The sequence below is a fragment of the Leuciscus leuciscus genome (genome assembly GCF_965113295.1).
Source record: "Leuciscus leuciscus genome assembly, chromosome: 2".
Lineage (NCBI taxonomy): Eukaryota > Metazoa > Chordata > Actinopteri > Cypriniformes > Leuciscidae > Leuciscus > Leuciscus leuciscus.
Window position 1 is genome coordinate 7885134 of NC_138726.1, and position 26212 is coordinate 7911345.

Genomic DNA, 26212 nt, shown 5'->3' on the forward strand with positions numbered 1-26212 from the left:
CCTTATAGGATCTGGTTAATTACAGTCATACACATGTATAATGAGATCTGTTCCAAAGGGAGGATTCTCTCCTCAGATCAAAGCCAAATGAGATATTAACAGATATATCCCCCTAATGGACAAAAGAGAAGAGGCATTATGCTTAATGAAAAAGCTTAACATATGAGGGTGTTTTTTCAGCTTTGGCCACATTTATGCATCACAAGAGAATCAATGCAAGTCTTGATTTATTTATTTTTTGTTCTGTAACACTTTATTTTACAGTGTCCTTGTTACATATGTTACATGTGCTTACCATAGTAATAACAGTAAATTATGCATAATTACATGCAACTAACCTTTAACCAAATCCTACCCTAACCCTATAGTAAGTACATGTAGTTAATTATTATTACTCAGTAGGCTACTTAAATATATAATTATTAAATATTAAACATGTCCTTGTTACACGTTACATGTACTGTAGTAATATCTATAATTTGTGCATAGTTACATTATTGCAACTAACCTAAATCAAACCCTAATACTAACCCGAACCCCATAGTAAGTACATGTGGTTAATTAATATTACTTAAATGTACAATTACAGCGTAACAAGGACACCTTAAAATAAAGTGTGACAACCGAGCTTGCTTGACGAATGAGAACAAACCAAACACGTTTCAAATTTGCTGTTCTTTATGTTGATCAATGTTTATATAAATAATAGCAACCATATAAATCATTATAAGATAAGATCTGGATTAAACTGTTCGATTCACATGGATTACTTTTTGTACTTTTTATGTGTGAAAGTTTTAGCTGTGTGGACTTTCAGTGGATGGACAAAAAGGATGAGGGAATATTAAACGTTATCTTCATTTGTGTTCCCGAAGATGAACCGAAGGTTTAATGGTTTTGGAATGACATGAGTGTTAGTAAATGATGACAGAATTAAAATGTTTATGTGAGCTATATTCACTGAAGGATGGTTTAAAGATCTCCTGGGTCGTACACCTACGCTGTGTGGGTTCCCTGATCAGGCTGAAAGTTACTCATCATTACACATCAGTTGACCACTTGAAGTTAAAAACAGGATGGATGTGATAATGCTAGTGGGATGGTGCGGGCGTTGTTTGTCCCCCCCTTCTACAAGAAGTAGAATTTGACTCTCATGAACTACCTATTATCTTAAAGTCATGAAATGGAAGCTGCAATAGTCTTTTCATCCCTATTCTGACGTATATCTGAGTGAAACGGCTTCTCGAACATGAAAAAATGTAGGGCGGGACTTGATTTTGTCCATGGGGATTTTCTATTGGTCAATCTCATGTGAGTGACAGGTTACAGGCCTTTGTGCCAGTAAACATGTCATCAGAGAAGAGAAGAGATGTTGCTGCAAGAGGGAGGGGAGGTTATTTTGATTGAAGATTATTAGGCCACATGAGTAAAAAATAAACTAATTGTTGATTTTAACTTCATGGTGACTTTAACTGATCTATATAACTGTCATTCAATATAAGCGAGGACACACAGTAACGATGAGATACTGTACATTCTTCAGTAAGAATTGTCCTTCGCAAACAATTTTACTTGATAAACCAGCCTGGTCTCATTGTTTATACGTAGATGATCTCATGAGTATTCGTACGTATTTTACATAAAGTTTGGTTCTACCACACATACATTTACTTACGTTTATAGGCACTAGAGCGTACCATATTGATGTATTGAGAGCATCTAAAACATTAATAATTTACATGAATTTTACCGGTGTACAAATGCATACTGAAATGGAGCTTGACCTTATGTGAGTTTGCTAAAACATTGCCTAAATATGAGTGATGTCAGATGAAAAAGGAAGTTTTTTCTTCTTCTTTGCAATAACATGCATTGGTGAATTGTTCACAAAAAGTAAATGAGGACTGTGCAAAAGCAAATTTTGTGCATTTATTTAACGTATAAAAAATTTCATTAATTATTTTGTCTTATTTCATGTGTGGATAAAGACTTTTTGTAGCTCTTATAGAAATGCTTGTGTAAATCTTTTTCTCTTCACAATCCTATAACCGCAGATGCATTAACAGATACACATTGCTTTGGGGGAATATACTGTACATCCCACTGCTTTTTTTTTTTCTTATGATAATGGTAGTGAAAATAAGAGGATGTTGATTTCATTTTGCCTGCTTAATGCATCGTCTTGGTGGGCAGAGAAAATGGCAGAGAGAGCATTTACAAAATGGCTGTTTCCTGAAATACACTGCATTTGACATGCGGTACAGCTGTGCCAGATAATATCTAAAACAAAAGTAACCATTGAGACCTAATCATATAGTAATTAATACTTTATAATTGAAATAATGATGTGTTTGCATCTTTGCAATAATTGTCTAAAAAAAACTTTGGCAGCATGACTCACTCAAAGGATAAAAAAACAACAAAAAAAAACAGTTAACACAGCTCAACATGGTAAGCTAATTACTGGTATATGTATTGTTGCAGTTGTTCACATTGTGACTTTGGCAAGCAGCGTCATGACTAATTTCACTCTGTTGCTGCTGTATAGCTCCCTGCTGGTTGTCCTTTGGGCTTTTATTAAAAGCAGGATTAGTCCTTTTACAGAAGTGTGTGTCCCTGCTTCTGGTTTGAGACTGGATGGTGGTGGCAGTCTGACTGCCCTCATCAGATTCTGCTGGAGATGTGCGGATCTGATCTCTCGGGGGAGCCTTGAAAAAAGTGCTGAAAAAAAAAAAAAAAACATTTTCTCCTCGTGTACTGACTTGAGAGGGAGAGAGAGAGCAAGGAAAGCTCTTGCTTTCGTAATTGTTCAGCTTTTAGAACCATTTGTGCCTCTGTGGACGGCATGATGGATGTTCTCCAACTGACATGCCTGAGAAACACTATAACCAACAACAGTGCTTGATATTATGTTGGTGCATCCACATATAGTCGTGCTCAAAAGTTTACGTACACCTTACAGAATCTGCTAAATGTTCATTATTTTAACATTTTGAACTTTTTGTATTTGAAGACCAAGGTAAATTGTACTTAACTTGTCTTCCAGGAAACATGTGTATCTTCCGTTGCTTCCGAAGGGCAGTACTAAATGAAAAATTTAAATTTTTAAACAAAATAAGAAAAATTTGGACATCTTCATCCTGTTCAAAGGTTTTCACCCCCTGGCTCTTAATGCATCATATTTCCTTCTGGAGGATCAGTGAATGTTTGAACCTTTTTTAATATAGTTGTGTTTGAGTCCTTTAATTATCCTTAATGTGAAAAGATGGATCTCAAAATCATACAGTCACTTCTGGAAAGGGTTCAGATATGCAGTCTCACTGCACCGGACAAACAAGGGACTCAAGAACAACAAAACAGTTGTGAATCATCCAGGTAATGACACACAGTATTAGGAATCAAGGCTATGTAAACTTTTGAACAGGGTTATTTTTTTTATAAATTCATCTATTCATTTTTGTCTTATGGACTATATGTACACATATTTTATTTAAAATATCTTATTCAGGACATTACTAAATAAAAAAATAACATGCATTTTGAATGATCCCTCTTTTTTTTTTAAAATAATTAACATTTTGCAGGTTCTGCTAGGTATGTAAACTTTTGAGCACGACTTTATTTGATTTCATTGTGGCAAAAAAGTTGGAGGGAAGCTATTGTTTTAAATCAGAATGCTGAATGAGAGTAGCCTAAGGATGCAAGTGATAGGAATAAGATATTGGAATATAACTGATGCACCCCTTGTGACCCAGTTTCACAGAGGCCTATGAGTAAGCTGAATGCTTTTTGGAAGCTGAGAAGGCACTATTTTTTTTCACTCATTTGTAAAGCAGTTGGCAATGAGGGAAGAAGCCACAGTTGTCGGAACAGCTTGCCTCACGATCACGGATGTGTGAGTGTTTAGCATGTCAGGCATCATTTTATCATACATATAAATCATGCTGATGGATACAGCACAAAAATAAATCATTTGAAGTGTTGAAATATGGCACAGAGGGCTTTGGAGGATTTTATATTTTTATATTTATATTATTAAAGACCCCTGTAGTCAATTATTTTATCCCTTAAAAGGGGTCATATAAATGCCATTTTTGTACAAGCTAATATGATTCTTTAGGGTCTAAATTTAAAGTTTGTAATATACTTTAATTAAAAATTCTCATTAGTATTGTAAGAAAACACTAATTTTACCTGGTCAAACACAGCTCTGTTTTCAGCATGCCGTTTAAAGGTGCTCTAAGTGATGTCACGCGTTTTTTAGGCCAAAACATTTTTTGTCACATACAGCAAACATCTCCTCACTATCCGCTAGCTGCCTGTCCCCTGAACACACTGTAAAAAAACACGGTCTCTGTAGACACCACAGGCTCCACAAACGGCAACAAAAACAAACTGGGCTCACCCGCACCACGAAACACAACAAACAGTGCTCCAGCCAATCACAGACAAGAAGTATTTGAGGGTGGGGTTTGGGGGTTAGTGCGCGTGCACATGAAGGGGGTGTGTGGAGGAGAGAGAAGCATGAAGAGGGAAGTTTGAATTATGGCCGAAACACGACCAAAGAGGTGTCCGATGAACAAATTGCAAAGAAGAGGGACAAGGATAAGGAATGCGCAAAGTCCCGAATTTACATCGGAAAAACCCTCGAAAGGTGGCGAGAACTCCGCCGGCAGAAGGGCTTCCAATCCGACATTCAGTTGCTCTGTTTTTGCAGAACAGGTAAATCCATTTTTATTTCTAAATTGACGTTCATGTTCGCCAAACCAACACAAGGATGTAATTAGCTAGAACTATGCAGTCAGCGTTAGCTTTGGTGAATACAACATTAATGTTTCTAGCAGCTAGCGATCAATCTCTATTGTAAATGGTCAAGCAAATTCACAGTAGGGCGACAATTTGTGTGAATGATTGTTTTCACCCACTGTTTGTTATGGATTTCAATGTTCATTTATAGGCTATTGACAACTTTGACTAAATTTGTTTACGCCGCCGCCGTTGTTTATGCTCACTGGGAAACGCGAAGCTAACGTTATCTTGCTATTATTGCGTCCTTGTATGGGAGCTAACGTTATAGTTATAACCTCAGGTGGCGAAACGATTTTAAGACAATGTTTATCTTTTTCTGCATTCTGTTCTGCAAAATATAAAAGCATTTATCTAACTTGGTGACATTACACATTGAATGAAGTATCAGTAAAACTTAACTTTGTTTTTAGTGACTACTTTGACTTTCCTTTATGCCGGAAGGGAGGGGAGGAGGGAGGAGACGGGATGAGGAGGAGGGAGGGTCTAGCTAGCCTCCGTTTTGTTTGACAACAATTCGAATGTCAACACTCCCGGCATCACTTAGAGCACCTTTAAGTGCATGTGTCTTTAAATGATAATGAGCTTTGCTCACTCCGCCCCTCTGTTCTGTGTGCACACTGTTTGTAACACAATAACACAATAACCATAACGTGTTGTTCATCATAAACGTGGGATTATGAATTATATTGAGAACGTCGTACATAGAAAACATGCCGTAATGTACCCTGAGTGTAAACAGCCGCATTCATCGTGAAGCGTGCAGCAAGCGATTTGCAAAGATTAATATAAATATTAATATAAAGGTTAATAAAACGTTACACTCACTTCTTCTTCTGGAGGTTCAGCAAGAACACGAATAGTTGGTACCAATACTTTTTTCAGGAGCAGCTTCTTAGCAAAACCAGCGTTATACTGACCTAGTTTATAAAGCAGTCTGGTGTGTGAAATGATTCGCGCAAACATGAAAGCATTGACGTTGATCGTGGGGAATATTCCCTTCGAAAACAAACTCAGCCACTGCGTCTTCAGCGGTTCGGATTTAGGAACATCAAAATGATGCTGTGTTCCTTATTACACCCAAGAGAAGAACACCACAATCGCTTAGACGCCATTCTGCTCATAGACAGTGCTCCAGCATGACCCCTTTAAAACTCCTCTTTGATCAGCAAAATTACATATTTAAAAGTTTTTTCCTTGAAAAAAAATTATACATGCCTTAAAATAGCTTGATAACTCTTACACCCTTGCCTCATTTAGTATGCACGGTTCTATAATTATGCAAAATAGCCCCGCCTCCACTCACTCACTGCAGCTCAGAGATCCCCTCGTTGACGATCACACGATGATCTGATTGGTTACAAGGTAGTTTGTGACGTCAGAAACACCAGCGATTTCAAAGCGTGTTTTTGAGACTGTCTTTGATTCACTGCAGTTTTAAGGAGAAAATACTCAGCAATGGTGTCGACTTCTGAATTTGCACATGGTTTGTCTTAAAGCATATTAAAAACACCACATTGACATATAAACAACATTAAAAGCTGGATTTTCACCACAGGGGGACTTTAAAATTTATTAAACGGGTGTGACTGTATAAAAGTAGGCAAACTTTGCATGCAGATTATTACTGCAGTTATTACTAAAGCTATAAAAAATATATAATCCTGAAATAAAATAAACATTAACTGAAGTGAATAAATAAATAAAATAAAATACTATAATAACACTGATACAGATCATCTCTGCGGCTATGTCTCAATTATGGGATGGATAAGTGCTGTGGTTGCTTAGCAACAGGAATGTAAAAATATTAAATGACCCATAGTGACCCATTTCAGCTACTGACTTGAAATATAACACCATCTCTTCTCATGAAGAACAAATTTGCCTCTTTGACCCACAAAAATCATATTCTGGATTTGATACACTTTTTTGCATATTAACTGATTTGCACAAATTTGCATGCATGCCTGCTCATTGGACATAAATTGGAAATTAATTAAATAAAATGTAACCCAAAGCTATTTTTAAAGTCATAATCTTATGCCATTTGTTTTAAAACATCTCTAGTTATCACAGACTTTGTCAACTTTATTTGTCTGCTGGGCTTCAATGGGTTTAGTAAGTCAGGATAGATGTAGCATTCGTCTCTGTGTTGTCTTCTCATGGGTGTATCTCAGTAATCTCTCCTTTCTTCACTATGGTAAACAAGCCACAGCTCAATAGCTCACATTAACTTGAGCTATGATGTGATTATGGAGATGCAGATTGCATCATGCTAGAGATTAGTGTACTCCTCTTCATAGATCAGAAACATTCTCAATAGCCGTCACAGCATGATGTCTTCAGGCAAGCAAACATGAAAATGTGAGGAGAATCAGCTGAGCCACACTCGGGTCCAGAGTTCTGCTCTATGTTTCTTCAGTAAGATTGCATTGATGCTCCACATACTTCAGAGTCACAAGATCTGCTGTATGGACCCATGTGAAAAAGAAGTACACTTTAGCGTACCTTTAAAAAGAGTGTGAATGTAATGTTTTCAGACACTTAATTGCATGTTAATTGCAATTACATGAAAATGTATTATTCTTTAAATTTATATTAAATTATATTAAAACTGAAATATACTTTAATGCAATTTTTATTGAAACTTGTCATACATTTAAAATATCTGTATTTACTCATTTGTAATGATAAAGTTGCAATTGAGTACATTTAAGATATATTAACCTTAAATGTAAGGTTAAATCAAGTATAAAGTACTTTAAATGTGCTTTAGTATGTTAGTCAACGCGTTAAAAATAAGTGTACTTAAGTTTAAGAAACATGAATATGGAAGCTTGTTTCCACCACAGAATTTTTTATTTTTATATAATTGCAACTTTTTATCTCACAATTGCGAGTTTACATCTTGCAATTCTGACTTTATTTCTCAGAATTGCGAGTTTATATCTCACAATACTGACTTTATAACACTCAATTGCTATCAATTGGTGGTTGAGGAGATTCCCCCCTTCTATGTAAAGCGCTTTGAGTGCAGAGAAAAGCGCTATATAAATGTAATGAATTATATATATATAAAAAATAATGCGAAAAAACATAAGTCAAATATAAAAAAATTTATATCTCGCAATTGTGAGAAAAAAAAGAAGAAGTCAGAATTGTGAGATAAAAAGTCGCAATTACCTTTTTTTTTTTATTATTCTGTGGCGGAAACAAGCTTCCGTACATGAAAGTGGACTCTCTGGCCTTTTATTTTATTAATATTCTATTATCTGCAATCAATTATCTACAGTTCTTTGAAAGCAAAAACCCTAGTGAAAAATAAATATGCCAAAATGTTAATACATTTATTTTATGCCAAGTATACTACAAATAAATTAACATATTAATGTACTTAATATAAATACCCATGACATTTTTATTTTGGTATCAAAACTGGTATACTTAAAGTCTGCTAAATTGGAACAACTAATTTTGTACTTAATATACTTGAATATAGTGCTGAAGTTCAACTAAAGATATACTTAAGTATATTTGATTGTGCTAAAGTGGAACTATTGCAAGTATACGTCACGTACACTTAAAATATCTTGCATTTAAAGACTGGTATTATACAGAGATTGCAATTCTGCATTCTGTTTGCTTTGAATGCCAGCTATGGATAAAAGTTTTGTGCACTCACTTTTTATTTTATTTTTTCATCCAGAGAATGTATGAAATTGTTGCATACTCCACAGACGTGGCTCAACTGGGGTTTATTCAAATCAGGTGTCATTGATTGTCCAACATGAGTGGTGACAGCTATCAGAACGGTGCTCCCTCATCTAGCTTTGATAGCGAGTGAAAGACTAGCTGTGTGCCTGAGGTGATCTTGTTCCTCATGTCTCAGCTCTGTGGTTGTGACCTCATGACACCCTTCCTCTCGTCATGTCGAGTGACCAGCTGTGTGAATCTGCTGTCCTGCTGAGTCTGTGTCTTCCCCTCTCTCTCTGGAGTCTTTCATTCCTTCAACACGATGATCTTACACACACCTCTGCCCATAGCAGTATCTCACCATGTTCACCCGAGTGGCGTGTTGATATTTGAACCTTGTTAAGCTAGTGAGTTTGTTAAAATTAAGCCTTGTGTGTGATTTGATGAAATATTTACTAATGAATGTTTTTATCTGATCACAGTGACAAACGATTCTCTGCTTTGGGCTTTGGGGCAAGAATTCCACCTAATTATGAGGTAAAAAGACATTTTTTTTGTATATTGTATATATATTATGTGGTCCCTTGTGAAAAAGAAGTGCACTTAATTGCATTGATTGTGCATTTATAGTGTACTTCAAATCTGGAAAGTATATTTTGAAAGAAAAAGAAAAAAACCTGTACTTTGCAGACAATATAACATTAGTGAGCTTAAAGACAGTATGCTTTCTTGACCAGGTTTATTTTACAATGTCCTTATACGTGTTTAATGTACTTACTATAGTAATAACAGTATATTATGCATAATTACAAGAAACTTGTACAAATACCCCTTGTTAAAAATACACTTTATCATACTTTAAAAAAAGAGTAATTATAGAAGTGATATACTTTAAAAGATACTTAAATGTGATTTGAATATAAGGTATTTTGGAGACTTAACTGCAATTAAATAAAAATGTATTATAGTCGAAATAATATTAAATGCTTAAGAGTGCTTTTTTAAAACACTTGAGTAGGACTGAAGTACACCTAAAAATTTAATTTCGTAATTATTTTTGTATATTTGGTTAAAATGCTGAAAGAAATTAAGGTAAACTAAAATATACTTTGATGTAATTTCTATTGAAACTTGTATGTCATGTATTTAAATGTATTTGTAATTTCACACATTTGTAATGATGATGAAGTTATAATTTTGGTAACACTTTATTTTAAGGTGACGACGTTACACGTTACTACATGTAGTTACTATAGTAATAACAGTAAATTATGCATAATTACAAGTAACTAACCCTAAACCAAACCCTAACCTTAACTCTATAGTAAGTACATGTAGTTAAAGTCAGTGCTTATTTAAGTATGTTAATAAGTACATTGTACTCATGTAAGTACAATGAAACTACGTCACCTTAAAATAAAGTGTAACCGCAATTTTTGTACATTTAAAATATAATTACTTTAATGTAATATAAAAGAACACTCTAGAAATAGACTAAATAATTAAGTCCTTTGCTTATTCTTTAGTTTGTTAGTCAACGCATCAAAATAAGTGCACTTCTTTAAAGCATGGCAAATGATTATAAAACATAATGATTTAAAATGTTTTTAATTTGACATGATCAAAAGTGTACTTAATTGTGTTAAGAAACATAGTCCATGGCCTTTTATTTCATTAATATTATATTATCTGCAACACTGCAAGTGCACACTCAATACAAATACAATTCTTTTTCACAAAGTTGGTGTATAGTTTGTAAATGTGGAAGTATCTACCATTATCAGTGTAGGCCACAACCTTTATCTCACAAGTTGTAAGTCATTACCATTTTTATTTTTATTTACAGACTCTCTCTCTCATGAAATACCAACCTTTACAGTAAAAATTGGTTATTCTCACAGAACAATATCAAATCAGAATAATAACAGCTTGTAAAGTCTTCCCCTAAACTATCACAGGATTTCATTTTATGGTCTGTTTGTTCAGGCAGATTGCAATCCACTACTTATTTCCTTTTCAAAGAAATGTAACAATAATAGTTATATTCAGAATGTTGTTGTCAACAAAAGAAATTCAATTTCAATGAAATTTGTGCTAAGTACTAGAGGGGTTTCACAGTGGTTGTTGATTACAATGGAAAATCTGTAGGGAGGATGCTATTTTGTTTTAGCATCATCATCATCAGGTCATTTCATGCATAGTGTTGCAGAAAGTATTCTTCTTAGAAACATGCAAATGAGACCAACAAGCATTGCTTTATTTATTGCTATCTTTTAACAGCAGAAATACAGTTTTTAACCAGAAACCAGGTGTGTACAAGCACGCTAAACCTTTCTGTTTGTTTTTCTTCTCCAAACTACAGGTGTCTCATGACTTTGCCATCAATTTCAACCCGGAGGATGATGAATGCGAAGGTAAGAGTGACAGGCAATTTGCATTTTAGTGAGTATCTCATGGGAGCTGAACAGAGACACCCTGATGTGATGTTTCTGAAGCTATTGTCACAGTTATAGGAAAAGTTCAGTCACAAATCCCCTCATTGACGTTTCCGACTTTATATGACTTTCTGTCTTCCGTGGAACACAAAAGGAGAAATGTTGAGGAATGGCCATTCTTTTCAATAAGGCACTTCAAACATTTCATAAAAGTGGTCCCATATGACTTGTGCACGACTTTCTCCTGAATCCATCTGATGCCATCTTTGTGTGAGGAACAAGAAAATCTTTCCCTCTGCTGTCACCATCCATTCAAACATTACGTGCCTTTAAGGCTGAGTAAGTTTGATCTCAGTGTTATAGTGACGGCAATGTGACGTGACCCGATTGTCATTGACATCCGACCTGCGTCATGCACCATACCAATCATGGCATGGCAAATCTGTCAACAGGCATAAGTGTCAATGGAATTGCAGGAAAATCTAGTTTTAAGGTGAAGTATGTAGTTTCTGCAACACTAGTGGTACCAATTGGGAATTACAAAAATGTACAACCTTGCAAACACCCCTTTCGCGCCTCTCCCAACTCAAACATCACAAATACAGCTCCTATGGGTGCTTGTGAAGGTAAAAGTAGGCTACTTTCAGTAAAAGTACATAATATGTGACCCTGGAACACAAAACTAGTCACATGGGTCATTTTTTTATTTTTTTATTGAGATTTATACATCATCTGAAAGCTGAATAAATAAGCTTTTTGATGTATGGTTTGTTAGGATAGGATAATATTTGGCCGAGATACAACTACTGAAAATCTGGAATCTGAGGGTGCAAAAAAATCTAAACATTGAGAAAATCGCCTTTAAAGTTGGCAATTTATGTTCGCGAATGTGCTCCATTCACTCACAAAAATAAATGTTTTATATATTTACGGTAGGAAATTTACTAAATATCTTCATGGAACATGATCTTTACTTAATATCCTAATGATTTTTGGCAGAAAAGAAAAATCGATAATTTTGACCCATAAAATGTATTGTTGGCTATTGCCACAAATATACCCGTGCGACTTATGAGTTTTGAGACCCAGGGTCACATATTAGGAATACTTTTAGCAGTGTTGCTATGTGTCATTAACATGTATTACATACTTTAACTTTAAGCTGCTAACTTTGTTTGGAAGCTGGTAGCTGGTTTCTAGTTAGTCTAAGCTAGTCATGGTAGATGATCTTGGGCCAGCAACAAAGCAGTTGGTCATACCAGCTCAAGGTGGTTAAGCTGGTTTTTGGACCAACTAATGTCCAGCTGATGACTGGACTGAACCAACCCAGTCTCACGGCAATTCATACGTATTTTACGAGGTGGCTAATTCATACGAATTCGTACGAATTAGTGACCTATCACTAGGCGCGTTTCCATTACAGATTTGCACAAATTTTTTTTGCATTTTTTTCTAGATGTCGACAAAAAACTAATGCGAAATGACGGCGTTTCCATTAACCGATGTTATGCGACTAAAACTAAATTTTTTCCTCTCGCGATAAGTAAAATCTTTCCAGAAACCATGGCAACGGATGTTGGTAGGATTATGTATATCCCAGCCAGTGCACTAGCCATTATTATTAATTGAAGGAGATGTATGTGTGTTTTCCAAGCATTAATGGTAAGGAACGACCCTTATTATACTTGTGAGCGGCACATATGAGGAGTTTATGGGTGTTTCTCCCTCATATCTGCTTCGAGGTCTTGATTGTGAGCATTTATTTGAGGTATAGAATCCATTATTCCTGTAATTATTTTGTCTTATATGAATTTAACAAAGAACTCTGTCTCGTATTCTGTCCAAACACATCGCGTCATCTTCGCAGGTGACCTGTAAATGCGCAAAAACTGTTTCCATTGCAGTTTTGCGAAATATTTCTTTTTCGAATTGCCTGAAAAACCACCTCATGCGAGCGCAAAAACTTTTTGCGATAAATGGGAGTTTTTGTAAAATTGACGTGTTTCCATTGGCCGTATTTTCAATTCGCAATTTCTATTTGCGCAATTTGAAGGGTAATGGAAACACGGCTACTGACCCCGCCCCTAAACCTATCACTAGGGTTTACACAAATTGTACGAATTCGTACGAATTAGCCACTTCATACTCACTCGTACGAATTGGACGTGAGATAGTGTTGACTGAACCAGCTTCCATGTTCTTCTAGCAGGGATTACATCATTTTAAACTGTTCCTCACACATATATTTTTAAAATGCTCATTAACAACTCAGACCCCAGTTACTTTCATAATATGGAAAAGAGCGTACATAATATTGCTCAGCATTTTTGCTTTTGTGTTTCACGGAAGAAGAAAAGACATGCGGTTTTGGAACGACATGAGGGTGAGTAAATAATAACCGAATTTTAATTTATGAGTGAAAAAATCCTTTAGCACTCAAAAGAGAATGTGTGAAGACTGTGGGAAATTTTGGGCTTGCTTCAGTCCGTTCACATTTCTGCAAAAGATGAAGAGTTCCGACTCAGTCTGTCCACTGATTTGATCTCAAAATCTGTTGCTTTTGCTGCCAATACTTCAGCACTGCTCTCAGAAACCCGCAGAGACCGAGAGAGAAATACAAATAAGCCTCCAGAACAGAAGTGATAGCCGTGTCCCCTTCTCTCTCTAATCAGAGATCCAGGGGGTCGTGGAAGCCTACCAAAACTGCCTGCCCAAGATCCAGCTCTACGGCCCCACTAATGTGGCTCCCATCATCAACAGAATAGCTAAACTGGCAGCTGGGAAAGAACCCATCAAAGACGCTTCTGTGAGTATCTTTAAAGTGTCTGTTTATGGTACAGCACTGAAGGTGAAATGCAATAAAAATGAACACTGGAATCTTTAAAGGAATCATGCAGTCAGGGAATGGTGAAAACACGCCCACGAAAGTGTTGCCATTGGCCATTTACATGGAAGTACTGTAAAATTATTGTAAAAATGATTTTTCAAAATTGTAGATAAAACAAAAATGACTAGAGTACGTTTTACAAGAAAATACCAGTCTCTCTACTTCAAAATGTTATGTTTCCTTCAATGGCATTATTTGCCGAGTCGTAAATACCTGTGAAATTTATTAGCAATTTCTGAGTGAATTTTCTACACCATTTTGTCCCCAGTGAGGCAGTTTAAAATGGTCAAAGTGTATTTTACTGCATCTGTCTGGATGCATGCATCTTCATTATTTGATGAATTATAGTGCCATAATCACTCAAATGTACACAAACATCCTTTTAAAAACTTAATTTTATTAACCACCAGCTTTCTATGGGCAGCAATTAAAGGTGTGGATAACACTTTATTTTACAGTGTCCTTGTTACACATTGCATGTAGTTACTATATTAATATAAATAAAATAAAAAACTATAAATTGTGCATAATTGCATGCAACTAACCAGCCAAACCCTAATACTAACCCTATAGTAAGTACATGTAGTTAAGTATTAATTACTCAGTACTTAAATGTGTAATTACACTGTAAAACGGACACCTTAAAATAAACAGGGTGTGCGGTGTAGCTATTCTCTGTATATTTATCTGCCTGTTTCCATATTCTGATAAAACCAGATGTGGACAGGGTTTAAACGGTAAACACAATTGTAACTCTATTTTAGATGCAACTGTTTTTATTACATATACATGCAACATGTCAACTAGTTATTAGAGTATTAGGAGACTGTCTGCTTAATATCTGCTAACACTTATTTTGATGCTCCCCCAACAGACATTGCATCCAGGTCGCATTCAGTCACCATTATACGAGAGCAACTGCTCTCATGTTTTGCCTCAGGACGGCAATTGCGAGTAAATTGTTTTGTCATCTTCGCAAAACTGTGATATAAAGAGAGGACAAAATAACATTATCTTTAGCAACAGTGTGAAAGTGAATAGCACATAACAGGCAAAATACCAGTATAAACATTGCTCTATGGGTGCAATATGCGTCACATGACTAAATCATCGTTTTCGAATACCTCAGTTTTCACAGTCCACAAAGATTTTTCAGATATATCCACTGGGAGAGCGTTTTCAAAAAGCTCAATTTTCGCAGGATGAAAACGCCGTCTCAGTGTGGACGGAGGGCCAAAATGGAGAGAAAATGAGTTTTCAAATGAAAATGTATTAGTGTGGACAAGGCCTTAGTCACACCGGCTTTACACACTCGCCATTGTGGATGGTCATTAAAAAAAACTAATTTATCCATGTGCTTGTTGGGTAATCAGTCTAACGAATATTTTCAGCTTATATTATTCAATAATATTAGTTCATTAGAGTTCATTATTTGTGCCTTTCTAAATGAGGTATTTGGCTTTGAGTCCTTAGCAATAATATTGCAGTGTTAATTTCATCATGCAAATAGCAGTGATGGTTTCTACCCTTTCCAAATTTGCATTGAAAAGACTCCTTTCAATGGAAGGAATACATTTCAAAGGAGGAAGAAGTTCATTTAAAAAAAAGGTAAATATTCACAATGAAATATGCAGGTGAAAATCATTCAGTTTCTGGAGTATAGTTGAAATGTGAATAAAAAAACAGGATTTTACTCTGAAATGCAGGTCTAAAGTGGTTTAATGAATTTGCCTCTGACTATCCTTTTGTTCCCCCTGTCATTGGTTTGTGCACATAACCTTAGAAATTTAGTCATGGTCCAAATAAAACCTTTTAGCTGATTATCTTGAGGGCTGTTTTGGTAATTACCGCAGCTACAATCAATTTAGAATTATATTAAGTCACTTAACATGGCATTTAATGGTTTCGGGTCAAATATTTGCCCTCAAGCTTAGCAATTTCCTATGCATTGCTGTCTTCTACACACTATGTCCTTGTGATGATCTTCATCTATTATTAAACTTGATAACCCCTTCCCCAAAAGTGATCGTTTTACAGTAAATGAGCTCAGTGAGATCAATGTTCAGAAACCAGGCCATTCATTCAAACTGTAGACTTTGCATGTTTAATGTTGGCCGGACACCTGGGATGTTCAGGCCAGTAAGAATTGCCAATTTTAGCCTAGTGACTGCCTATTTTAGAATGTATCTAATATTCTGTTCATTACTATCAAGGCATTTAAAGGAACAGTTCACCTATAAATTAAAATTCTGTTTTTATTTACTCACCCTCATGTTTTTCTAAACCCAAACTCTGTTTGTTTTTTCCTTCTTTTCAACATAAGAAGAATTTGATAGATTTTTTTTGCACTTTTTGGGGGGCAAAAAATCCACAAAATTATTTTTTTTGTTCCACTGAAAACACAATACAGGTTAAGAACAACATGGGGCTCAGTAAATGATTACAGAATTTTCATTTTTTCATTTTTCATTGAAATTAGGTGCTTAGTGGATGAGCTCAAGACATGTTTATAACAGTGCATAGTAAAAATGAAACAAAATGCCTGATAACAAACCTTTTCTCTGCCAGCTATATCATATCCTGCTGATCCTCACAGACGGGGTGGTAACAGACATGGCCGATACACGGGAGGCCATTGTTCGGGCCTCCTACCAGCCTATGTCCATCATCATAGTGGGAGTGGGAAACGCCGACTTCACAGACATGCAGATCCTCGATGGAGATGATGGAGTCCTGCGCTCACCCAAAGGGGAACCCGTCTTGAGGGACATCGTCCAGTTTGTGCCCTTCAGAGACTTTAAAACGGTCAGTTTTTGTTAGTCACTGGGAATTTGCAAATACATGTGTTAATGTAGATCCTATATCTCCTGTAGATCCTGCATCTTAGAAAGAGGGTATCTGTGTATATACAGAATTAAACTTAAAATTGTAAAAATCTTTCTTAAAAAAAAAACTAAACAAGAAAAAACTAAACAAAATTGTAATAGAATTTTTAAATGTTTGTAATGAAAAACAAAAAACATATCAAGCTAAGTAGCAGTTATTTTAATCCTCACCCTTTCAAAAGTCTTTGTTAAATAATCAAGACTGTTTCCACCTCAGAGTAAAATATATTAAAGAAAAATAATAATAAGAAAAATAAGAAATCACACTGAGATATACTGTACACTCACTGGCCACTATATTAGGTTCACCATGGTAGTACCGGGTTGAACCCCCCTTTGCCTTCAGAACTGCTTTAATTCTTTGTGGCATAGATTCAACAAGCTGCTGGAAACATTCCTCATGGGAGATTTTGGTCCACGGTTACCTGATATCATCACGCAGTTTCTGCAGATTTGTCGGCTGCACATCCATGATGTGAATCTCTCGTTCCAACACATCCCAAAGGTGCTCTATTAGATTGAGATCTGGTGAGTTTGGAGGCCATTTTAGTATAATGAACTCACTGTCATGTTCAACAAACTAGTTTGAGATGATTTGAGCTTCGTGACATGGCACATAATGCTGCTGGAAGTAGCCATCAGAAGATGGGAACACTGTGGTCTGCAGTAATACTGATGTAGGCTGAGGTGTTGAAAAGATGCTCTATTGGTACTAAGAGGCCCAAAGTGTGCCAAGAAAATCTCCTCTACACCATTACAGCACCAGCAGCCTGAACCGTTGAGACAAGGCAGGATGGATCCATGCTTTCATGTTGTTTATGCCAAATTCTGACCTGACCATCTGAATGTCGCAGCAAAAAATCAAGACTCATCAGACCAGGCAACGTATTTCCAATCTTCTATTGTCCAGTTTCCCATGTGAATTGTAGCCTCAGTTTCCTGTTCTTATCTCACAGGAGTGTCACCGGTGTGTCTTCTGCTGCTGTAGCTCTTCTGCTTCAAGGTTTGATGTGTTGAGCGTTCAGAGATGCTCTTCTGCTTCAAGGTTTGATGTGTTGAGCGTTCAGAGATGCTCTTCTGCTTCAAGGTTTGACGTGTTGAACGTTCAGAGATGCTCTTCTGCTTCAAGGTTTGATGTGTTGAGCGTTCAGAGATGCTCTTCTGCTTTAAGGTTTGACGTGTTGAGCGTTCAGAGATGCTCTTCTGCTTTAAGGTTTGACGTGTTGAGCGTTCAGAGATGCTCTTCTGCTTTAAGGTTTGACGTGTTGAGCGTTCAGAGATGCTCTTCTGCTTCAAGGTTTGACGTGTTGAACGTTCAGAGATACTCTTCTGCTTTAAGGTTTGACGTGTTGAGCGTTCAGAGATGCTCTTCTGCTTCAAGGTTTGACGTGTTGAGCGTTCAGAGATGCTCTTCTGCTTCAAGGTTTGACGTGTTGAGCGTTCAGAGATGCTCTTCTGCTTCAAGGTTTGACGTGTTGAGCGTTCAGAGATGCTCTTCTGCTTCAAGGTTTGATGTGTTGAGCGTTCAGAGATGCTCTTCTGCTTTAAGGTTTGACGTGTTGAGCGTTCAGAGATGCTCTTCTGCTTTAAGGTTTGACGTGTTGAGCGTTCAGAGATGCTCTTCTGCTTTAAGGTTTGACGTGTTGAGCGTTCAGAGATGCTCTTCTGCTTCAAGGTTTGACGTGTTGAACGTTCAGAGATGCTCTTCTGCTTCAAGGTTTGACGTGTTGAGCGTTCAGAGATGCTCTTCTGCTTCAAGGTTTGACGTGTTGAGCGTTCAGAGATGCTCTTCTGCTTCAAGGTTTGACGTGTTGAGCGTTCAGAGATGCTCTTCTGCTTTAAGGTTTGACGTGTTGAACGTTCAGAGATGCTCTTCTGCTTTAAGGTTTGATGTGTTGAACGTTCAGAGATGCTCTTCTGCTTCAAGGTTTGACGTATTGAGCGTTCAGGGAGGCTCTTCTGCTTCAAGGTTTGACGTGTTGAGCATTCAGAGATGCTCTTCTGCTTTAAGGTTTGACGTGTTGAGCGTTCAGAGATGCTCTTCTGCTTCAAAGTTTGACGTGTTGAGCGTTCAGAGATGCTCTTCTGCTTTAAGGTTTGACGTGTTGAACGTTCAGAGATGCTCTTCTGCTTAAAGGTTTGACGTGTTGAACGTTCACAGATGCTCTTCTGCTTTAAGGTTTGAAGTGTTGAACGTTCAGAGATGCTCTTCTGCTTCAAGGTTTGACGTGTTGAGCATTCAGAGATGCTCTTCTGTTTCAAAGTTTGACGCGTTGAGCGTTCAGAGATGCTCTTCTGCTTTAAGGTTTGACGTGTTGAACGTTCAGAGATGCTCTTCTGCTTTAAGGTTTGACGTGTTGAACGTTCAGAGATGCTCTTCTGCTTTAAGGTTTGACGTGTTGAACGTTCACAGATGCTCTTCTGCTTTAAGGTTTGACGTGTTGAACGTTCAGAGATGCTCTTCTGCTTTAAGGTTTGACGTGTTGAACGTTCACAGATGCTCTTCTGCTTTAAGGTTTGACGTGTTGAACGTTCAGAGATGCTCTTCTGCTTCAAGGTTTGACGTGTTGAACGTTCGGAGATGCTCTTCTGCTTCAAGGTTTGACGTGTTGAGCGTTCAGAGATGCTCTTCTGCTTCAAGGTTTGACGTGTTGAGCGTTCAGAGATGCTCTTCTGCTTTAAGGTTTGACGTGTTAAACGTTCAGAGATGCTCTTCTGCTTTACGGTTTGACGTGTTGAGTGTTCAGAGATGCTCTTCTGCTTCAAGGTTTGACGTGTTGAACATTCAGAGATGCTCTTCTGCAGATCTCGGTTGTAACAAGTGTTTACTTGAGTTACTGATGCCTTTCTATCAGCGGGAACCATTCTGGTCATTCTCCTCTGACCTCTGGCATCAACAAGGCATTTACACCCTTAGAACTGCCGCTCACTGGATGTTGTCTCTTTTTCTGACCATTCTCTGTAAACCCTAGAGATGGTTGTGCTTGAAAATCCCAGTAGATCAGCATTTTCTGTAATACTCAGACCAGCCCGTCTGGCACCAACAACCCTGCTACGTTCAAAGTCACTTAAATCACATTTCTTTTCCATTCTGATGCTCAGTTTGATCTTCAGCAGATCATCTTGATCATGTCTACATGCCTAAATACATGGAGTTGCTGTCATGTGATTGGCTGATTAGATATTTGCGATAATGAGCAGTTGAACAGGTGTACCTAAGAAAGTGGCCGGTGAAATTAAATGTGCAAGTATGAGATGTAATGTTGCATATTCTGAGAAATAAAGTCAAGATTAAACCATTAAACCAAACCCTAAGCCTAACCCTATAGTAAGTATATGTTTTCATAATAATATTACTCAGTAGCTTATTGTACTATTACACTGTAACAAGGACACCTCAAAATAAAGTGTAGTCGTGTTTTGCAATATAACATGAACACAATTTTTGTATGTAAGTACATAGTAGTTAAAGAAACCTAATACAAAATGTGACCAATAAAATTATAGTTATAAAATTATAGTCTGTCTGAATTTTAAGGCCTTCACAGACAAATTGTAATACATTGTAATATTTTTCATGGCCTTAAGATTTGAAAACTAAAAGGAGCAACGGATGCCTTGCATAAATGATATGGTGCTTTGGTGAATGATGCAGGCAGCGAGGCGAACCAGCATATGCCAGTGTTGCAGAAATATCTCTTAGAGCTCCACAGTTTTCTCCACAAGAGCGGGTTTGTTCCCTCCACGCATGTAAATACCCAGAAAAAAACAAAAAACAAAAAAAAACAATTTTAGAGAAGCGAGGATTAAAAATGTGTAAATACTCTCACCAGCCTGCTGCTTGGCTCTCCACCAAACAATTTAAATCGCAATTTGTACTTTCCTTATCCCTTTGTTTGGACACAATTTAACATGAATGTGGTTGATTTGGTCTTTTTCACTATTGTTAATGTTTTTCCCTCTCACTGAGGCCAATAAAAGTGTAACTTTTGCAGGCTTCACCAGCTGCACTGGCAAAGTGTGTCCTAGCGGAGGTGCCTAAACAGGTAGTGGAGTACTTCAGTCACAAGGCCATACCACCCATAAACCCAGTGATGAATTCAAACCCCAACTCCATCGCCAACACACCTGAATAACACTCAAACCTCCGGACAAGCCCTTTACTCCTCAACGGTCCAGCAAAGAGAGTGAGAGCTGGGACAGGGCTGCTCTGCCACAACACACAGTACATTGACTACATTTTGTTCATTCATAAGGTGTTTACACACGACTGACGGTATGGATCTTGGTGGCCGATCTTACCCTTGACATCATGACTGCCCCCTCAGCATGCAAACTGGAGTACATTGAATTCCCATCAGCACCACAGGCCTTCTGATCCCCGCTGACTCTTTTCAACTGCACAAGGCCACTTCTGCATTCTGCTGTTTTGTACGCCCTTAAGAGCTTTCCAAGACTTTGCTCTCACTGCCTGTGGGCTCCTTTCATTTCTGGACTCCTGGAGAACTGGAACAGAACCGGCCACAATCGTACAATGTAATATGAAGAATTATTCTATACATAATTGCATGTACATTGACTGAAAGAGTTCGCTTTGGTTTCGCTGGAAACATATGCATATTTCATAGCTAAAATCATGATCATTTTTATGTAAAGATAATGGGTGTGAGAATGGTCATCAACTGACTTGTCAGTCAGGTCAACGTTTAAATATTTTAGCGGCGGTGCTTTAATTAGCATGCTGACAGAGCGCTGTTTGACTATTTGCACGGTGAAACCCACTTGGAAAACCTGTGTTTTCAAATCCATCGCCTTTAAAGTACCGGTGCAACAGCCATAGACATGCAGACATGCTGTTTTTTAAGCATCTTACGCCATGAGCATTCTTAAGACGCTACGTCAAGTAAATTCTTTTTGTTTTTCGGGATAATACCTTTTAAAAACGTATCTTGAGACCCTTGAAATCTGTTTAATTTTATTATGTCTAACTTGAATGCATCTGTTAGCATCCCATAACAAACACGTCTGATTGGTGAAAATGAAACCAGCCTGATTATACAGGACAGATAGCCAAACACATAGTCCCGCCGTAAACTCACTTCACCTATGAATGAAATCTTCCCTTGTGAAAAAAAATGAGCTTTATTGTTTTGAATAGGCACTTCAAATCTTAAAAGTATATAAAAAAAAATATGATAAAATATTAATGAAAAAAGGCCACTTAAGTGTACTTAAAGAGAGTCCACTTATATGAATGTTTAACACACTTAAATACACCTTTAAAAGTACACTTTGTAATATCAAATTAAAAGTTTTACTTTAAATAACTTTTTTAATTGAATCTTTTGTGCTCTTAAAAAGCTTTAGTGTTCACTAACATACTAAAGCACATGTAAAGTGCTTGATTCTAATCTGAACTGTTGCGTGTTATGAAAAGTTACCTTTAAAGTTAATATATTTAGAATGTACTAAATTGCAACTTTATTATAAATATATTTAAATATATGACATATATTAAAGTATATTTTAATTGACTATAATTGAATAGTAATTCACTATACTTTTCAACAGAAGTAATTACGAAATTACATATAAAGATGTATTTAAGTCCTACTTAAGTGGGTCCAAAAACTATCTTAGGTTGAACTAATTGATTTTAATGTAAATTAAAACTATAATACATTTTCATTTAATTGTAAATAAGATGTGATTAAGTGTCCTCAAACATTACATAAAAAAAAAGTATGATAAAGTGTACCTATTTTTCTTAAGGGTAAATGCATAAAACAAAGCATTTCAACATTGAAACACATTTTAGCTGTTAAGCATGTTTTCATTAGAAATTTTCAAAATGCAGGCAAAGTGAATATAAAAAGTGGCAAAAAAAAATACATGTAAAGTGCTGTCTTCATTCTTATGTTTGGGTGCAGTGGCACTTACACAGATGCAGCCTACTGTTGAATTGGCTGCTTTTCAGTGACACTGACACGTGACATTACAGCAGGTTGACTACGAACAATAGCCATGCCTAATATGGATGGCTGTACAGTTCTACGGTACATGCATGACCTCAAATACTAACATTGTATACGTACAACCAAACAGCCCAGACAGCAACATAGTGTCATGTACCACATCTGGTACATGTGGATTCCACGCGTACCAGATATGGGCCGGATCTAAGCCGACACTATGTTGCTGTCTTGGAGTGATGGCTATATTTACATATTACTCTAGAACTTAACTGGGTGAACAGCGATAACTTCATTAAAAGATATCATGACATTCAGTATTGCCTATAGCACAAAAATACCTTGCCCTCTCAATTGACTGAATTGCAACTTTTCATACAACTAGAGCGAAACTGTCTCTGTGTTAGCAGCATTGTCAGTTGCTTCAACAAAACAGACGGGCATATGATAATGTACTGAATTTTGACTCCAGATAAGAAAAGAAAAAAAATCGTTTTAAAGCGTTTAATGGATGTACATTTCTTTTTTAAGTGCAAATCAGTGGTTAGAGTTATCCATTAACAGGGTATATATAAAGTCATTTAGGATTTTGGGCACAGAATCAGAATTGCTCTCTCTCTTTCTCTCTGCTATTCTGAAGCCCTTATTGCACAACTGCAACATTATCACTCCATTGTGATATGGTTATGTAAATGAAGGACGCCAGATCTTAACATGTTGCTGTTTCTGAAATGGCTTTTTGAACTGTACATGTAGCCTATTCCAATTTCCGCAGCGGTCTTGTACATAGCATTTTATTAATACTTATTTATTTTCTTTGCTTGTCTTTTTAATCCATTTCCAAATGGACTGCATTTGCATGTTCAGTGTATCCTGGGGTCAAGTTGGCTCCCTCTTTTTCAGGAGGTGCTACTCTTCCACGTAGTAGCAGAAGGAGAGGAAAATGTTAAGCATGAGTTTCCTTCTACTATTCGTTTGGATCATGGGTCACGATCCTGGTGGTATTTTCTTGCAGCCTGAGGTTATTGCAGCTTTAGATATTCATGCAGACCTCTGAGTTATTAGGTAACACATTATGTCTGCTTACAGACAGTCAGCTGCATCCGAAAGCATTATATCATTGAAAAGATAGGCAGATCATGCTGTCCAAAACGTAATTTTCATTAAACTGTATTGTTATTACTGTCAAAGGCGCTGGATCACAGGGAGGAAGAGGAGTCATTTGAACATATTTAGTCTCATCTATGCTTTAACAATGCTTTGATTTGAGTCAGTGCCATTACTGGGAGTATCTCTTTCAAAAGCTGTGATTTACTGCATGCACTCCTCTGTGTTGAAATGTACCTGTCGGATTTCTTTCAGTGTTATTTTGTTGGAAGCGAGTCTGCTGTTGCACCAGCCCGCTTCATGTAGTCTAGACTTCTGCATCGAGGCTAATAAATCTTTTAATAATTTGACTGAATGGTGGTATGTCGGTGGTATGTCAATTTGATGCAAGTGGAGACATATTTACATTAATATGTCATAATATGTAATATAACAGATTTAATTATTTGTTAAAAACATTCCCCACTTTATCCTTTTTCGCAAAACTTTCATGGCCCCCAGAATATTTTGTTGTATCAATATTTGAACATTTAATTCATCAAAAGAAAGTACATAAAAAAGCAACATTTTTAACAAAAAGATGAGAAAATCCTTTTTTTGGTCAAAGACTACATCCAGATCGGATTCCGAACAATGATCAAAACATAGATAGAGGAGATCATCAAAGCTTCACAGTCCTGTACCTCTTCATGGGTTCAACATTTCATTTATTAACGTTAGGCAGTTTTGATCTATATGCTGTTGAATGTTTTAAGTTCGCGATAACTCACATGCGCGTAAGCAATTTTCTGTCATTGTGTCATAAATGACGAAAAATCTTGTCAATGTCTAAAAATATATTTGAAAGAATCAAAGTCCGCTTTATTGTCATGTTTAGCACATTGTGTGGCAAATGGTTAAAATTAAACAGTTCCTTCAGGAAACAACAGTGATGCATATACAGGTTGTGGATATTCACAAGGACTAAGAAAAAGACAAAAGTAAATATAGACAATGGTATTACAAGGTAGGTACACATAAAAACAGACAATTAAATAAGACAATATATATATAGCAGTGTAGCAGCAGTGAGATATGAATGAATTATAGTATTGAAGTGTTAATAGTAAATAAATAAACATGTACAGTTATTACTATTATTAAGTGAATATAATCCAGTATTGCACATATAGTAAGTATGAAATAGAAAAATGTCTTTGAATGAGGTAGTGACGTTATTGTCACACCTTGATTGGTAGGTCAGCCTTAGTTTGTGTAGTGCACTATTAAAATGAAGTGATAATGGGGGTTTATGGTCACATATTTCCCATGTATACTGGACACTTGCTGGCTGCTTCTCTTTCTCTATTTAGTCCAACTCACCCATTACATTTTAGCATGTTAATTTTTGGGGTGAACTAACCCTAACATTTCAATTAAGTGTGTCCAAACTTTTAACTAATAGATGGGTCGTTCCTACAGTTCGGCAGATTTTGGTCTGAGCATGTTTGTTGAATTTTTTTTTTTAAATTACATTTATTTTTAGTCTTAACATAAAAACGAGAGAAATAAAGGACACTGGTCAAGCTCAGGGCCGGGTTTCCCGATAACGATGTATCTTAGCTCTTAAAGTCCAGCTGAAATCAAAATTGACCCTATTTACTTTGTTAGCGCATATTACTAGTCTTGTGGTGAACAATTAATCTGTGCAAGTTAAAACACACAAAAAAATTGTTTGCCGTCGTAATCTTTAATCAAAGTCTGAAAAGTTACTTCCGGTCTGGAATGGCGTCCCTTCTCTGATGACGTCAGTTTGACGGCTTGGTTTGGGAAACGCTTAACCACTCCCCTCAAAAAGTCTGTAATGAGCGAGAGATGGAGAGGAGGAGCGCTAGAGTAAAACCCTGCCCTCTGTTCAATATTCCTTTTAACTGGGAAATATGTCACAGCACTGGAGAAAAGTCGTTTGCAACTTCCGGTTCACGCGGACTTTAAGAGCGCTCTCTACGTGCAAGGTTACGAACGCTCTCAGCAATTCCACGAGCGTTTGAACGCGCGAGAACGCGTTTTACGCTGTCCATTCGCGAAGTGCTGAAATATAACCTTATATGGAATCGTATTCTGAACGTTTAGCCTTAATTATTAGGTTTAACCTAATAATCGTCATCTGTGGATTAGCAATCAAGACAAGTCTAAAGTCTACATTCAGGCGGAGATAGCCTACTGACAAAATGTATGAACAAAAAAACAAACAAGAAAAGATACCTTTCAAAAAAGATGAAATTAATGTAGGCCTAATTTTAGAGGAGATGGAGCGAAACAAAGATGTTATTTTTAACAGATTTAAAGGACACCATACAAATAAGGAAAAACAACACATCTGGGTGGACATTGCAAACTAACTGCAACCCGGGGTGTTCAAAGATCAGGGAAGGAGGTCTGCAT

At 36.7% G+C, this 26212-nt stretch overlaps 1 protein-coding gene across 1 annotated transcript in view; it reads left to right on the top strand.

Moving 5' to 3' along the window:
* The window catches only part of cpne7 (copine VII), a 56641-nt gene extending 32498 nt beyond the window's left edge, over window positions 1-24143 (top strand). Inside the window, exons 12-16 of the mRNA XM_082161321.1 lie at window positions 8985-9039; window positions 10865-10916; window positions 13610-13743; window positions 16393-16629; window positions 20705-24143. Of these exons, the coding sequence (XP_082017447.1) occupies window positions 8985-9039; window positions 10865-10916; window positions 13610-13743; window positions 16393-16629; window positions 20705-20845 (619 nt within the window). The 3' untranslated portion in view covers window positions 20846-24143. The remainder of the gene's footprint in view (window positions 1-8984; window positions 9040-10864; window positions 10917-13609; window positions 13744-16392; window positions 16630-20704) is intronic.
* Window positions 24144-26212: the final 2069 nt, after the last annotated feature.